This window comes from Balaenoptera musculus, chromosome 2 (assembly GCF_009873245.2).
Source record: "Balaenoptera musculus isolate JJ_BM4_2016_0621 chromosome 2, mBalMus1.pri.v3, whole genome shotgun sequence".
Taxonomy (NCBI): Eukaryota; Metazoa; Chordata; class Mammalia; order Artiodactyla; family Balaenopteridae; genus Balaenoptera; species Balaenoptera musculus.
In genome coordinates, this window is record NC_045786.1 from 97,122,613 (window position 1) to 97,138,866 (window position 16,254).

At 35.0% G+C, this 16,254-nt stretch overlaps 1 protein-coding gene across 3 annotated transcripts in view; it reads left to right on the top strand.

Moving 5' to 3' along the window:
• The window catches only part of AQR (aquarius intron-binding spliceosomal factor), a 114,221-nt gene that overhangs the window by 14,154 nt on the left and 83,813 nt on the right, over positions 1–16,254 (top strand). For all 3 annotated transcript variants that reach the window (XM_036842335.1, XM_036842334.1, XM_036842336.1), the window contains exons 5-12: positions 1,190–1,310; positions 3,378–3,518; positions 5,569–5,637; positions 6,695–6,795; positions 9,192–9,268; positions 12,458–12,522; positions 13,657–13,773; positions 15,504–15,617. In XM_036842335.1, the coding sequence (XP_036698230.1) occupies positions 1,190–1,310; positions 3,378–3,518; positions 5,569–5,637; positions 6,695–6,795; positions 9,192–9,268; positions 12,458–12,522; positions 13,657–13,773; positions 15,504–15,617 (805 nt within the window). The remainder of the gene's footprint in view (positions 1–1,189; positions 1,311–3,377; positions 3,519–5,568; positions 5,638–6,694; positions 6,796–9,191; positions 9,269–12,457; positions 12,523–13,656; positions 13,774–15,503; positions 15,618–16,254) is intronic.

Below are 16,254 nucleotides of genomic sequence, written 5' to 3' on the forward strand. Positions count from 1 at the left end.
AGGATAAAATACTATTTACCGGTTTCATAGGCTGTTGCAAATTAAGCAAGAATGATTGCTAAAGATAGACCCGTAGAAATACCAACGTGAGCAGACCTTTGAAGCATAAGAGAAAGTAGAAAAATTATATGCTACAGCAGAATCTAAAATGCATAACTCTGTGTGTGCATGTATGTGCCCGTGCACTTGTAACCGATTGAAAAGTAATACGTGTGGAGTGATTTAAAATGGGAACAAAAAGTTCTTCTTTTTTTTTTTTTTTTTAAGAGTATTAGTCATTTTATTTTTATTTATTTATGGCTGTGTTGGGTCTTCGTTTCTGTGCGAGGGCTTTCTCTAGTTGTGGCAAGTTGGGGCCACTCTTCATCGCGGTGCGCGGGCCTTTCACTATCGCGGCCTCTCTTGCTGCGGAGCACAGGCTCCAGACGCACAGGCTCCAGACGCGCAGGCTCAGTAATTGTGGCTCATGGGCCCAGTTGCTCCGGGGCATGTGGAGTCCTTCTTTTTTGCATTAGTGCTTGAGAGTATTTTACAACCCCGTACAGTAATTAATGTTTATAATTACTCTGAATAAGAAATGGCTAAGCTTTGTTTTAGAAATCAGAAATGCTTATTTTGTTTAGGAATATTTTCACCAAAGTCTTAGAATAAGAATTTTGGCATCTTGAGGGGGAAATGCCAGTTTCCTTGAAAACTGACTTATGTTGAATACCTTGTAAATTAAGTAACAAATCCTCTTTTTGATTGTTAAGTCTCTTAGTTTCCAGAAATCATTTGGTCCTGATGTGAGTTCATGTTAATTTCTCAGATACATTTATCTGTGAAGCTGCCCATCATATCATTTCATTTTAGAGCTGATACTTGTCGGATATTTTTATTTTTTACCCCACGAAATGCCTTAGATAAGGGAATATCCAGTGCTCTAATGGTGATAATTATATATGTCAATAACCTTTGAGGTCTTCCTACTTTGAAAGTTTAAGACTCATTCTCCAAAGCCACATTTGCTACATATGTTTGTAGTAGGTAGCACTGACCTACATTATAGGTAAATTTGTGAAGGATTCTCAAACTATAAATATAGATTTTCAAAAAGTTATAAATAATTAGGCTTTTTCAGGGAAGTGATATATTACAAAGAAGTGGTGGTAACTAATGAAATATTCTATGCCTTTTCATTCTTCCACAGCCAGTATCTTGAAAATTACCTCTGGATGAATTATTCTCCAGAAGTGTCCAGCAAAGCCTATTTAATGTCAATCTGCTGTATGGTGAATGAGAAGTTCAGAGAAAATGTCCCTGCATGGGAGGTAACAGATTTAAATTACTTCATAGCTTTCTTACTGTGCTCACTTAAGCCATTACAAAGTAGCAAACTTTTTACCAATAATAAATAATGTTTTTAGAACAGAACTTTATCCAATAATAAATGTTGAGAAAAAGAATGGATGTATGAAAAATAATATTAGATTTCTTTCAGTTTCAATACTTTCTTTAAACTAACTTACTGTGAATTGAAAAATTATGAATGTGGAGTTATTTTTCTGCTTTGAACTTAAAACAGAGTGGCATGAGTTATAAAGACTTTTACATCAGATAAAGTAAAATTTATATTAAGTAGCACAAATAGATAATGCTCAAATGAGATAATATTTTTCAGTGCCTTGTTTCACAGCAGGGGGTATATATTTGTAGTTTTATGTGAATAAGGTAGTGTTTCCAAAGTCGAGACAGGTATATTGTAATTTCAATTTTCTCTTTGTCTCTGATTTGTGATCTGTTTTCCCTTTTTGACATTTCTAATTGACTGTGCTCCTGTAGCTACTGTAGTAGCACCTCTACTGTAGTAGAGGTCTCAGCTAGTAGAGGTCCAAAATCTTGGCTTTATTGTAATCTCAGCTAGTAGAGGTCCAAAATCTTGGCTTTCTTTGGCCACCGTGAAATGGTCAGCTCATCAAAAGAGTTTCTTTCCCTCCAGTCGTACTTTTTTAAATGAAGGAAAGGCATGGATACTTGTCATCTCTTTTGAGGGGATGGTCTCCAAAATGAAAAGGTGTTAACATTCTTTAAGATAAAACCATGGACACTTCACTCAAATATTCATTAAGTGACTATCATCGTATGGCAGATTAGAACCCAGAGTAAACTAAGGGCCTTGTCTTATTGAGAGATCTTAGGGATTTCTTGAATTTGCTTCGAACTACCAAAGGAAGGGAGAGGGAAGCCAGAGAATGACTTGATCAGTTTGCATGTTATAAAGACCACTTTGGTGATTAGAGCTTGAACCAGAGAAAAGACAGGACAGATAAAGAGAAGAGGTTACACACAGATTTGGAAAGTAGAATTGATTGGACTTGATAATTGAAGTAGCTTTAGCAGGGAGAGGTATTATTTCCAATAACCTTCCAGGCTTGGGCAACTAAATGTAAAAGATGAGAGTGCCATTTACCAAGATAGGTAGAAGAGGGTTGAGGAATACTTTGGAGGGTACAAAATTATTGAATTGAGTTTTGGACTTACTGAGTTTAAATTGCTTTTGGAATGTCTAGGTGAAATTGTCTAGTAGACAAAGGAATCTAAGGGTCTAGAGAAACCTGGACTGAAAATGTGTATTTAGAATCATTAGCATATGGTAGGTGAAGTAATGGGAGGGGGAAAAGAAGAATGAGGCTAGAACCCTAGGAACACTGCTCTGTAAAGTGACAAAGGAGGAGGAGCCTTCAGCACATTGAAAAACGGTTGAGTGTTGGTAGGAGTCCTTTGGACTTGACAGCTGTAACAACTTCAGGGAGTGCTGTGGGTGGAAACCTGTTGTAGAGAAGTAAGTGAAAACAACTAGTGTAGGCCACACATTTGGAGCACATGCCTGTGAAAGAAGGGAGAGGTAACAGAAAGAAACTAGGTGGGGAGATAGATCACAGAGAGGCTTGAATATATTTACATTATTTACCTTTTTTTTTTTAATGTTATATGTTAAGAGTAAAGAGACAATATAAAGGAAAGGCTGTCTTTGAGATTAGAGTGGGAAGACTTTCGTTTTTGCTAAAGATGTTGTTTCTTTTGTTTAAATTAGAAGAGTTAAAACACTTTAGATCTTTAATAAGAAAAGAAAGCCTAAGCTAATTACCAGCCTAATCCTTGAAGAAAAAAATAAAAGAATTGAAGCCATTATTTTATTAGCTGAACGTTTCTGCAACTCTCACACAGTCCTGCCAGAAACCTATATTTGACTTGCTACCGTTAATGAGAAAGCAAATAATCTTTTTGTAATTATTAGGTATTGTTAATGGACTGCTAAAAAGTCCACCAGTGTTTGCTTAAAGGAGAAAAAGAGGTGAGCAAGCCATTTCAAAATGGATTTTTATTTTTCTTTTCAGACTTTTAAGAAGAAGCCAGATGACTTCCCATTCTTTTTCAAGTGTATCTTGACAGCGGCATTAGCTGGAACTGATGGTGAATTTTCACTCCATGAACAGACAGTCTTACTGCTTTTTCTTGATCATTGCTTCAATAGTTTGGTAATTTTACTTTATCTTTTGGGGAAACGTTCAAGTGTTCTTGTTCTTTTCAGTTGAACGTAGATGAGATTACCTCTGTAGCCAACTCTTCATAGTAGTGGGGAATGAGGGTAATACTAACAGCTTGATCTCAGCCCCTTCTCAGTAAAATCTTTTTATAAGATCTGTTTGCTTTTTAATAGATTTGGACTTGATCCCTCCTTTTTTCTATCTAGCCTCTAAGTAAAATGATAATAAGAACTGAAATTCTCCAAACGTAGAGCAGCAAAGAGTCTAATATGAACATGGAGTAATGAGATCTGTGTGTGTAAGCTATACACAAAAACATGGTTTCATTACTTCTCAGTCATACTTCATGCATAAGCTGGCAGGTCAGCAGGAGAGTTATGTTTTGAGTTGACTGTTTAAGGGTGGTTATGGATGATCTTTGAAAGTCTCTTGGGTTGTGTATGACACATTTTTCATTCTTCATAGGATTATCTTCTAAAAAATAAATATTTACAGTAATTACTATTTCATTCGTGCTTCTCTACTGTGGTTATCTGAAGGTATATACCTATTTATTTAAAGATAGGTGCTTCTGAATTGATAGTGCATTTAGACCCATACAGGAGAATGCATGGGGTTTTTTCTTACCCTGAAAACAGTCTTGGTAGATGGATGATTATTATCTGTTTCCATGTAGTACCTCACATGGATCTTGTAAAGACATAAGAAAAAGATTTATGATGTGTCACTGTTATCTCTTTAACATTTATTAAATTTAAAAAAGCAAATATAAATAGATGGGATTCCTTGTCAGCAATTGAACAAAAACAACATTTAATTAGTATTAGTAGTTTGGTGCTAGGTTTAATTAACTTAAAAGCTAGCTTATTATTGAAATACTTTATTTTTTTCGGCTTACCATCAGTTCTCATTATTTGAGGTAGCTATGCTCTATAAAGTAGCTGTGAACACTGAATTAGCTATAACTGAACAATTGCTCTTGGGGAAAATACAGGGTTAGGTTCATGCAAGCCTCTGGTCACAACAAACTGATCAGCGTATAACTTTTGTTTTATGTGTTTCTGTTTAAAGTCACCTTATGTAATACATGTTGTTGATTCATTAACATTGAACTCATGGTCAACAGTGCTGTAACTTAGAACAAACCTTATCTAACACACATATTTCCTCTGTAAGGCACATCACAGCCTTCTTCCGCCCAGGAACACTGGACGACACTTCAGTCCTGTGCTTGGGGCCATTTTAAATAGCAGAATCACCAACAAAAAACACAATAATGTGAAAAAGTAGCAGTAAATAGACCAAAAAAAGATGCTAGTGTATAATATGAGAGCTGAAGCAAGAAGGCAGAGCTGGAAATGTGTGTGTTGGGCAGCTCACATTTTCCTCTGCTCTGTGCTGACAATGAATGACAGCAGAAGCATCGGGAATATTGAATTGGGGATTACAAATACATTTTTGCAAGTGGATGAATTCACCGATGTGGAATCTACAAGTAATGAGGCTTGACTGTATCTTTTTTTTTTTTTTTTAAAACAAATGCTGAACACTATTTTCAGCTTTTGCCTTTTTTAAAAATTTATTTATTTATTTATTTATTTTTGGCTGTGTTGGGTCTTCGTTTCTGTGCGAGGGCTTTCTCTAGTTGTGGCGAGCGGGGGCCACTCTTCATTGCGGTGCGCGGGCCTCTCACCGTCGCGGCCTCTCTTGTTGCGGAGCACAGGCTCCAGACGCGCAGGCTCAGTAGTTGTGGCTCACGGGCCCAGTTGCTCCGGGGCATGTGGGATCTTCCCAGACCAGGGCTCGAACCCGTGTCCCCTGCATTGGTAGGCAGACTCTCAACCACTGCGCCACCAGGGAAGCCCTTGACTGTATCTTTTTAAAAAGTATTGAACTTCTTAATAATAAAATATCATTAATTTGAAAGTACTGATGGCATGTTTTCCCCCCAGGACTTAAAAAGGCAGTACGTACCTTATGTAAAGACTTAGGTTAAAGTGCTGGTGTGTTTATAAACTTGGTTTCTTCATGCTTTAAACAGGAAGTAGACTTGATACGGAGTCAAGTACAGCAGCTTATCTCCCTCCCAATGTGGATGGGCTTACAACCTGTAAGTATCTAATTTCAGAAACTTACATATATTTATAAGTGGAACATGTGGTTTTAGACTGTGTAGCTTTAATATGGATATAAAATGGTAGCTAAAAATCCCCTTTCCTGCTTACAAAATTTGTCTAATTTACTATGCATTAACTTATCATAGATGTAGTTTTTTCAGTTTTAAAGTTTTTATATGTAAGCTAGTATATGTTTCACCTGATTTCATTATTGTAAGGTGAAATAAGGTAATATCTATTGCGCTCAGAGAGGAGTTAATTTAGTAAAATATTATTACTCATATATATGTCTTTGGATGAGACTAAATACAGACTTGCATTTTTTATTTTCCTTGATTGGAATGTACATACAGCTATAGGAGACGATCAGAATTATGTTTAGTATTAGCAGCTTCATTTTTTTCATCAAATTCTTGTTGGATAATATGTACCAGTATCAAGTTAACAGATCTTAGGGAATAAAGTTAAAACTATTAAATTTGAGTATAATACTGTATTCAGAATTACATTTCCTGCTCGTGGGTGGTTTTGTAGACGCCCAGATATGCAAGCTCATTCATAGGTACCAGTTGATGAAGGTGAAAACAGGCACGTATAAATAATTAATACTAAGTTAAAAATAGATAAGTGCAGTAAGAAAGAATGTGGTGGTGTGGACATTTCCTTATTGTGACAGCTGTTTTATGTTCATTGTTTCAGACCCTTTTTTTTGAACTTTAATGCTCCTAAATGTTAATGCTCATATTTTTCAAATTGAAGTCCTTAATTTTAGAAATAAGAAAAAAATTTATTATTGAGCTTATAATCTTGACTAGAAAAGGCAGTTTCTTTTGTCTTATTTTTTTCTATTAACAAGTGTCAGAATTGAACAGTTCTTTAAAATATAGGTATTCGTTTCTTAGTTTTCAGATTTTGTCATGTTGCTTTCTGGTTTTATCCCATTACTCTATATTATATCCATACATTAGAAAACTACCTAATAGTTGATCTAATCTTTATCCTTGTAAGCTTTGGGGTTACTGATGATTTAATGTCACATCACTCTTTCAGGCACGATTGGAATTAGAATTAAAAAAGACACCTAAACTAAGAAAATTCTGGAACTTGATTAAAAAGAATGATGAAAAGATGGATCCAGAAGCAAGAGAACAGTATGTTGCCAAAGCTTTGTTCCACGTTGGTTTCTTATGCTGGGTTGTGAGTCTTAGATGTTGCTGACTTGATTTGTTGTTTCCTTTACATACTGCTGAACCAAATAAATGATTAAGAAGCACTTAGACTGTCATAGGAATATTTTTCTCAGAGGTCCAAGGGAGAAGCCAAAACATCACCACGTTTTTCTCCTTTCCCTTATCTCTGCTCCAGTCCTAAGTGTATCACTGGGTCTTCCCCTTGCCTGTTGTCCATCATAGTCTCTGTCGTGGATGGTTCTCAGTTTTCTCCACAATCTGCAGGCTGTCAGTCCAACTTACCTTTCTTTTTCTCACTCCTGCACTCTTAACAATGACTAATACACTCCATTTTATACAGTTCATTCATTCCATAAATATTGAGTGTTTATTATTTTGCTGAGTACTATTATAGGTATAGGGGTTGTGGCAGAGAAGAAAATGGAAAGTAATTCCTGCTCTTGTGGACCTTACATTCTAGTTGGGGAAGGCGGCAAATAACAGATGAATTATATGGTATATTATATGGTGGTCCATGCTAAGGAGAAAAATAAATCAAGTATCACAATTAAAGAAGCAGATGAGGGTTGCAGGGTATTTTAATAGTAATTATTACCAACCGGATGAAAGGCTGGCAGCAAGCATTTATTTCATCAAACAAAGTGCTGTTAGGAGGACACAGGGGAAGAATCTGTTTACTCGTAAGAGATTTGTTCCTCTCTCTCTTTAAGGCTAGCTGGTCTAACTGTGCTCTTGCCTTATTTACTCTCTGACTCTTCTAGCAGTGATCCTTTTTCTTTCTTCATCTTTAAGTGCTCTTTTCCACTCACTATTTTTTCCCTCTGCTTATATGCTTAGGACTCGCTTCCCTTGGGCCTATGATAACTTCTTCTGACTCTACTTTTTCCTCCACTTAGGAGAATAGTCTGTATACACCTGTAGATAGTAATTGAAGTCGTGAGTATGAGTGAGATTATGTAGTGAGTATGTAAACTGTGAAAAGAGGGTTGAGGACAAAAGGAAGTGAAGCTTGGAGTTGTGCTGGTGATTACTGAAAATGAGAAGAACTGAAAAAAGCTGGATATCAGAGAAACAAGTTTGGGAGTAAGGAAGTGAGAGCTCTAAGGACAGGATATTAGGGTCAGAATAGGAATATCCTTTCTCTAACTTCGAACTCCAGTCTCATCTCTTCCATGGTATCTTTCTAACCAGTAGCCTCTTGATTGGGCTAATTACATGATATCTTTGCATTATTTGATTACTTCTAAAAAATTTAAACTCTCTCTTCTCGTTACCTCAATATGATTTAATTCCAAACCAATAGACTATTCATTGTTTTGTAAACATTCCTTCCCTAACGACCCTTTCCACTCTACTCCACTTAATTGAAGGGTAACCTTCTAAATGCTCTTCCACACCAAGTACTTTAGGCCACAGTGCTTTCTTCTTCTGAACTCCTAAAACAGACTGTGTTTCTTATTGAAACATCAGCTCTTTTCATAATGATTAGACTATGTATAGTTGTTTAGAGTATAGGTTCTACAATCAGACTTAACTAGGTTTCACACTCACCTGCCGTGTAACTTTGGGCAAGTTACTGCACCTCCTTGAGCCTCAGTGTGAAATCAGGACAGTAGTACCTGTTTCGTAGGACTGTCATCAGTATGAGATTATTTTGTATGATGTACTTAACACAGCTCACATCCTGGCACAGTAAGTGCTCAGTTAATGTCAGCCAGTTTTATTACTGCTGGCTTGTGCTATTAATTATATTTTATGACTTGTCATTTCAAGTATATTTTAGTCATTCTCCTTCTTTTTATTTCCACCAGGACTGGCATAATCATTTGTAGCCATCCAGTACCTGATGATTGTTTTTTGATTAGTTGGTACATAGTGCATCTTAAATTAGTAATGAGTAAAAAGTTGTTTTTTAAACTAACATTTAATTTTTATAAATTGTAATACTCTATTATGTTTAATAGTTTAAACATATTAAAGTATGTAATTGCTTATCTCATTTTAACTACATACTTAAATGTTAGATTTTTAATGTTTCAAGAGCAGACTGTAAATGAAATTTTGAAAACTTTCTAGTCCTGACCTTTAAATCACAAGTGAAAACTTTTACAGTAAGAAGATATAGATGCTTTCTTGGCTGGTTTATTAGGCCAGTAATGAGGCTCTTCTTTTCTTCATGTAGTGCTGTATTTACATTCAAAGAAGAAGCTGTGTGTTTAAATTATGGTCCTGATTTCAGAGAGAAATGGAACATTTTGAACAGTGTAAGGAAGGCTGTTCAGCATTTAAATTTTACTTTTGAAATAATTATTTCTCAAAAATAATTTGGTCACTGTTTGTTATCTCTCTGATTTTAGAGCCTATCAAGAAAGAAGATTTCTTTCACAACTCATCCAGAAGTTTATCTCTGTGCTGAAATCAGTCCCACTTTCTGGTAACTATATTCCTCTTCTCAGCTCATTTGTGAAGTTACCATTTAGCTGCCCATACAGTATTTACTAATCTTTAGTCTAAAAACTGCTCTCAGAATGATTTTAAATTATATTGACAAGGGGTTATGTCCTTCCCTTTTCAAATAAGTTACCAGTCTGAGTATTGTGGCTGCCTTAGAAATTCACGTAATTTAGGGGCACCAGAGTGGTTATTAAAATGTTCATTTATTTATTTTTGGAGCTTGCTTATAAGCCACAGGTCCTGAACAAGGTTCTGGGACATGGTGAACAAGACAGTCACAGACCCTATCTACATGGCATTTACAATTTGCTGAGTAGTGTCTTCAAGCAATATCAAATATTGTTAGGAGGGGAAGAGGAGAATTATTTTGAGATACGAGCTACAAGGTGAAATGGGAAGGATTTTCCTCCATCGTGGCCCCCATTTATTGATGAAACAAATATAAATATATGCTATGTAGAGTATAAATTTCAAAATATATCATGATTATACTGTATATAGATAGATGTGTGTGTGTGTGTGTGTGTGTGTGAGTGTGAGATAGACCTATGTGCCAGGAAGAGCTAATTACATTATTCTGGGTTGGCAAGATCTTTATAAGGATTTATGTATGCTATGTATGATATGTCATTGGTTGTTAATATTTTATTTTCTAACTGGAATATAATCTAAGAACAATGCTGTAGGTGTACCATATTTATATGCAGCAGAGATTATAGCATATATATGAATCAGATTGTAGCTTTGTTTAAACTGAAATACAATTATTTACTTATAAATGTTGCCCCTCCCCCCGCAAGTAATAGTTTACAACCGAAAATCACACCTGTAATTCAGTGACGAGTAGATACTAATGCTATAAATGCTAATTTATGGTACCTGATTTGGGGCATAATATCAATATTACTACATCAGTATAAAGAAAAAATTGTCATATGCTTGTAATCTAAGTCACTTAATATTTGTGTATTTAAATCTTTCAGTTAAGAACCTTAAACCTGGAAAGAGGACTTAGATTTGGTTTCCTTGGCACGAATAGTAATAATGAGAACCAGTAATGTCTGTAACAATTAGGGTCATAAAAATTGATGTCATCTTGGGAATTCCTTCGTGGTCCAGTATGTAGGACTCAGTGCTTTCACTGCCGTGGGCCTGGGTTTGATCCCTGGTCGGGGAGCTAAGATCCCACAAGCCACGCAGCATGGCCAAAAAAAAAAAATTGATGTCACATAGAAAGGTTTGAAAGTCAAGTAAATACAACAATATAGGGCCTGCAGTAATTTTAACATCCTATAAACTACTAACTGTTGCCATTGTCATAATATATTGTCAGAAAACAAAATTTCTTAGATTGATCTTGAGCTTTAATCAAAATTTGTTAACTTTCTGGCAAAGGAACCAACAAGGTGATGAAAATAGTGTGCCAGTTCAGAGAGGGCATAAAAACAGATAAAATATATAGTTAGGAAACAGAAAACTAATTTATAAGAGAGTAAAAAAGATTGTGTGTAGTTTCATTTTACAGGGTCATTACAGACAACCTGTCCATATCAGTTGTTATAAAGGAAATCTGTGTAGTATGGTCTGAGATGTCAGGACTGCTATCAGAAGAAAGGAAAAATACACAATACACATAAAAAGCAAACAATACGGATATATTGGTGTCTGAAACTGAAATAACAGGGCTTCAGCTCTGAAGAATTATGCCTAGTAGGGCCAATTAGTGTAAAAATATGCTGTTTTATCCACCAGAACGCAGAAATTGAGTACCAAGCATCACGTTCTAATCTTAAACAGGCCATTGCCAGTAATTTTCTCAAGCAATAAATAAAAATACAAATACAGCTCTTGTTCACTTTTAAAATTTTGGACAAAATTATTTTCCCTTGACAGTAATAAGAACAAAAGATACAACAGAGGACTGATTTGAATGGATTTAATTTAAAAGTCGCTCCTTTAAATTCTTTAGTTTTAGTGGCTGTGTGACCTAGACTGTGTCTCAGAAAACCTGGATTCCAGTTCTCACCAGCCATTACTTTGTTCTATACTTTTATCAAGTCATTTTCATCTGGTCCTCAGTTTCTTACCTGGAAAATGAAGAGCTAGTACAGATGTTCTCCGAGGTCTTTTCCAGCTGTGAAATTCTATAGTTATGTTATTTTAGGGTTTGGATTATGGGCATGTGTTAGTCACAAAAGTATTCATATTTCTTTCTTCACATAAAGCCTTCTGTTTTCCTGTATGCTACAGGTAAAAAAGTGGATTTATTTAAGCAGTTGTAGGATGCCTTCTACAGGTCTAACACTGGTTTATTCGCTGCTGGGAGTCCTTAGCCTAGGGACCCTGAAATTATCTCCTTTTCAATTGAAACAGTCTTGTCAGGATGGTTTCAGCTGGTAAAATAGCAGAACATTTTCTGACGTTAGAAAAAAAAGACATTTGTATTCTGAAAGCATGTCATGTCACAAGGTTGTAATTCTTTTAAAAACAAAAATGTTTTTAAAAATGGTACATTAATGCTCGTGAATAACAAGATAGTGATTTTAAAAATATTTTATTGTTCTATGCGTCATTGACATTTTAATGTCAAAGTTAATACATGTACAGTGAAAAAAAGTCACAAAAATTGTCCCTTTAATTAGTTTGTTTTGGATCTTCCCCACCCATTTTCTGTGCATTCTAAAGATATATATATATATATATATATCTCTTTGTGTGTATACAGGTACACATACATGTATGTGTTTATGCATATGAAAGAAGTTCTAGATGTTTAGTATGTGAAGAAAATAAGGAAAGTAGGTCAATAACTGTGATAAAACTGCCTTTCTAGTTTTTCTATTCAAGTTTTTTCAAAATCTAATCATTTGGTACAGATTTTTAAAAATTAACACTTTAAAAATATTTTCGCAGGTCTGATTTTTAAAATGTGTCTCTCATTTAAGCTACATTTTTCATTTTCTCATATTTATAGAGCTTACTGTAAGGGTAAGGCCTGCCCTTTTTGAAATATATGTGAGGTCTGTGCTCTGAACCATAGTTAGTCCAATCCTGATGAATGAGACAAATAACCTTGTTTAAATAACTAAATAACTGCCAATTTTAAGATATAGTACCATAGAACGCCCTAAGTAAGAAAGTTTTAACATGTTTTCTCTGTTATGTCTAGAACCTGTCACTATGGACAAAGTTCATTACTGTGAAAGATTTATTGAACTTATGATTGATCTAGAGGTAAGAAGTGTACAGTGACTTTTCTGTTACATTATCATTAAGGAGGCTAAGATTAAGCCTATGACTATGTATGAAATATTTCTTTATCACCTCAAACTGGCCTTAGTTTGTTTGTACCTATTTCAAAATGTCTTATAGAGAAGAAAAGTCAAAAGTGATTGACCCTTGAAGTTTTCAGATGACTGTCAAATGGCTGCATTTGTATAAAAAACATTATTTAGTATAGTTATTAAACATGAGTCCGGCAATGGCAATTTATTTTGTGTCACAGTTAATACCCCTACATAGAGTTTTAAAAAGGGCTGAAGTTATAGATTTATGGCCATCTCTTTAATAATCTCACTTTTCTAAATGTGCCTAATATTATTGATGAAGAAAGATACAGCTGCTTGCTATAGTCAATTTTTAAAATTAAGATTTTTAAAAAAGATTTCATGCTACTAGGTGTAAGATTTTGATACAAAGTTCAGATGCAGAGTTGGTATAGTTCAGATTGAATTCATTTCCTTTCCTTTCCTCTCCTTCTTTAATGCAAGAAATTGAAAGAAAATCCTTTCTGTTCATTCCTTATCAGGAGAGCTAGGATGGTTTCTAGACATGAGGATTAGAGTATTGGACTATCAGTCATTCATGAGATCTTCATTGAGATTCCAGCTCTGCCAGTAACTGTAATCTCTGAGGATCTTAGTAACCTCCCCTTTAACATGAGGGTATTTGACTAGATTAGTGGTTTCCAAACTGTGATTGTCATAGTTTCTCAGTATTGTCTTTCTGACTGTCATAGGATGATATGGGAAGAGGAAACTGAGAAAGGAATCTCCATTTAGGGTTTTCCACTCCCTTTTCCCCATTTTTAAACCTGCACACAATACATATTGGGATTTCATATAGGATTTTGTTTGAAAACTAGTGGCCAGGATATCTGAGATTTCTTCCAGTGCTGGATTTTATTTAGAAACATTACCACTGAATTTATTTACAGCATGGACCAGACCCTTTGCTTTGTGCAGAGTGTCTTTTGGGGGGCTGAGGGTACTTTGTATGTGACTAACACTTCTGCGCTGTGTATCAGTAGACATCACCTGTAGCTGGGAGAGCATGCAGACTTATTGCTGTGGTGATTATTTTCTCTAGGCCCTACTCCCCACAAGACGCTGGTTTAATACCATCCTGGATGACTCCCACCTTTTGGTTCACTGTTACCTTTCCAATCTTGTTCGTAGAGAAGAGGATGGCCATCTTTTTTCCCAGGTGAGCGCTGGTGGATCTGAACATACTTATTGTTTTCATTTCTAAGTCAATCTTTTCTTTCTTTGCCATGCACCTGGGAGTACTGGGGCATGGTGCAACGTATATTTTGCTAAATATTGAATTGGATGATGTAAATTCCTAATGAGTCATTTTAAAGTAAAACCAAGTCTTAATATACAAAATGGATGCCTTCTTGTATAGGTGGCCTATACTAATTTTATATTACAACCTTTTTTCTTTTCTGAATATTCATTTTAATGTAAACAGTAAAACAAGCATTATTAAATTTGAGGGAAATAGGTAATTCAAATAAACGTTTTGTTAATCATATGTGATTTTATTATTGGACTAAATTGTGTGTGACGTAGTCCCACATACTCATATATATTTTGATTCTATGTCAGTAACCACTGTGGACTATAATAGATGATAAGCATTAATTTCGAGTGAACTATGCCCTAATATCATGGCTCTCTTTGCCTAAGACGATGGTGACAGAGGCAGTTGATAGTGTGGAAGTACATATACACTTAGACTGCTGCCTTGAGTTGGAAGGCAAGTGAACTTTGTTTACTGCCTTGGGTAGGAAGACACACTGTTAAGGTTTCCCATTTCCTGTAATGTCATCCAGAAGAAAAGTCTTCTAACAAACTTCTAACACTCGCCTTTCAGTGAGATCACAGCTGGAGGTAAAATTTTCGTGTGTGTATTTGCACACTGTCCTAAGAATTTTTTTATCTTGTATCTGTGAGCATTCCTTTTTTTCCTATTCTCTTATTAAATTTTACCCAGTGATTTGTTGCATATATTAAAATACATTAAAATCCTAATATCTGGGGGGGAGGGATAAATTGGGAGATTGGGATTGACATATAGACACTACTATATATAGAACCTACTATATAGCACAGAGAACTCTACTCAATACTCTGTAATGACCTGTATGGAAAAAGAATCTAAAAAGAGTGAGTATATGTATATGTATAACTGATTCACTTTGCTGTACAGCAGAAACTAGCACAACATTGTAAATCAACTATACACCAATAAAAATTAATTAAAAAAATCCTAATATCTGATCTGCCATAGATTAGAATTAAGAATAATAAAAATTTGGGGCGAATGGAGTCCCAGATTCTGTTGATTCTGTTGATTACTGCCAGCACAGGGGGAAAGCAGGCCTTCTTAAAGCACCAGGAACTAAGCCAAAGAAAGCTTGATGGCCATGGAGACCGAAGAGAGGAATGAATAACTTAGCTTTTCCCACCTTGCTGTTTTTTCTAATAGAAGCATAGAGAAGAGTATCTCTAATTGTGAATTGCAAAACCCTTGTCAGAAAATTTTAAGTGGCATAAGACCTAAGGAATTCCCTCTAATGGTATAGTTCTATGTAGATAGATTTTTTTTTCCCATTAAAATGATTGACTTCCTTTGATTAGTTCCTTAATGTCTCTTTAGTATTGGGATTGCAGTTGAAGTTCTTTCCTGTAGAAGTAGACCATGTGTATGAAATAGACTTAACAGTTTGTTCACAAGGCATATACTTTATGCTCACATAAATAAAACACGTTTGTATATGTGCTGAAATGTTTGTTGCAATGTTTACATTCCAAAGCTTTTCAGTACCTCTAAGAAGGTATGTGGACTTGTTTATTATTTTTAATACTGTCTATTTTTGCTTTCTTGTTCTCATGTTTACACAGTTTATTAATTTAAATGTATCCTTTCAGCTTTTGGACATGCTTAAGTTCTATACTGGTTTTGAGATTAATGATCAGACTGGAAACGCTCTGACAGAGAATGAGATGACTACGATTCACTATGATAGAATTACTTCTCTACAGGTAATTGAAATGCATTATAGCCTTTGCGTCTGCTGCATGAAGTTGAGTCATACATAATTTAGGTTTTATATAGTACAAATAGGAAAGATACTAATTTAATAGTGTGTTCATCTTGAATTTTTAAAATATTGCTAATTCTGATGGATTCATGAAAAAGAATGCTTTCTTTTATAGTTCTCAATCTTGAGAATCAGTATATTGATATTTGACACTCAAAAAATATTAGTTACTGGGCCAGTTTAGTGTGTTTAAGTATCAGTTTTATTTTATGAAAGAGTATTTCAACTTGACAAAGTATGTGTAAGTGCTTTGTACATTTTAAAGATAAACACATGTAATGGGACTGAAATTTACAAATGCAGCTCAGATATGCCCCAAAAGTACCTTTGTTTCTATTACTGAGCTCATTTTGCTCTTGAACTCAGTTTTGTCTGGTGGCAGCTTTTATTTCTCAATTTAAAGTAATTCAGTTCTTTACATTTTAAAGAGTCTTTTTTTGGGTAAAGACTCAGCTAAACTTAAGTTCAAATTGTCTTTCATAATCAGCTCAGACATCTTTTCCTGCTTTTCTCAGAACATTAGTGTTTTTGTCCTTCTGCCTCTGCCCTTGAAGTGACCACAGCAGGTGTGGTGTGTG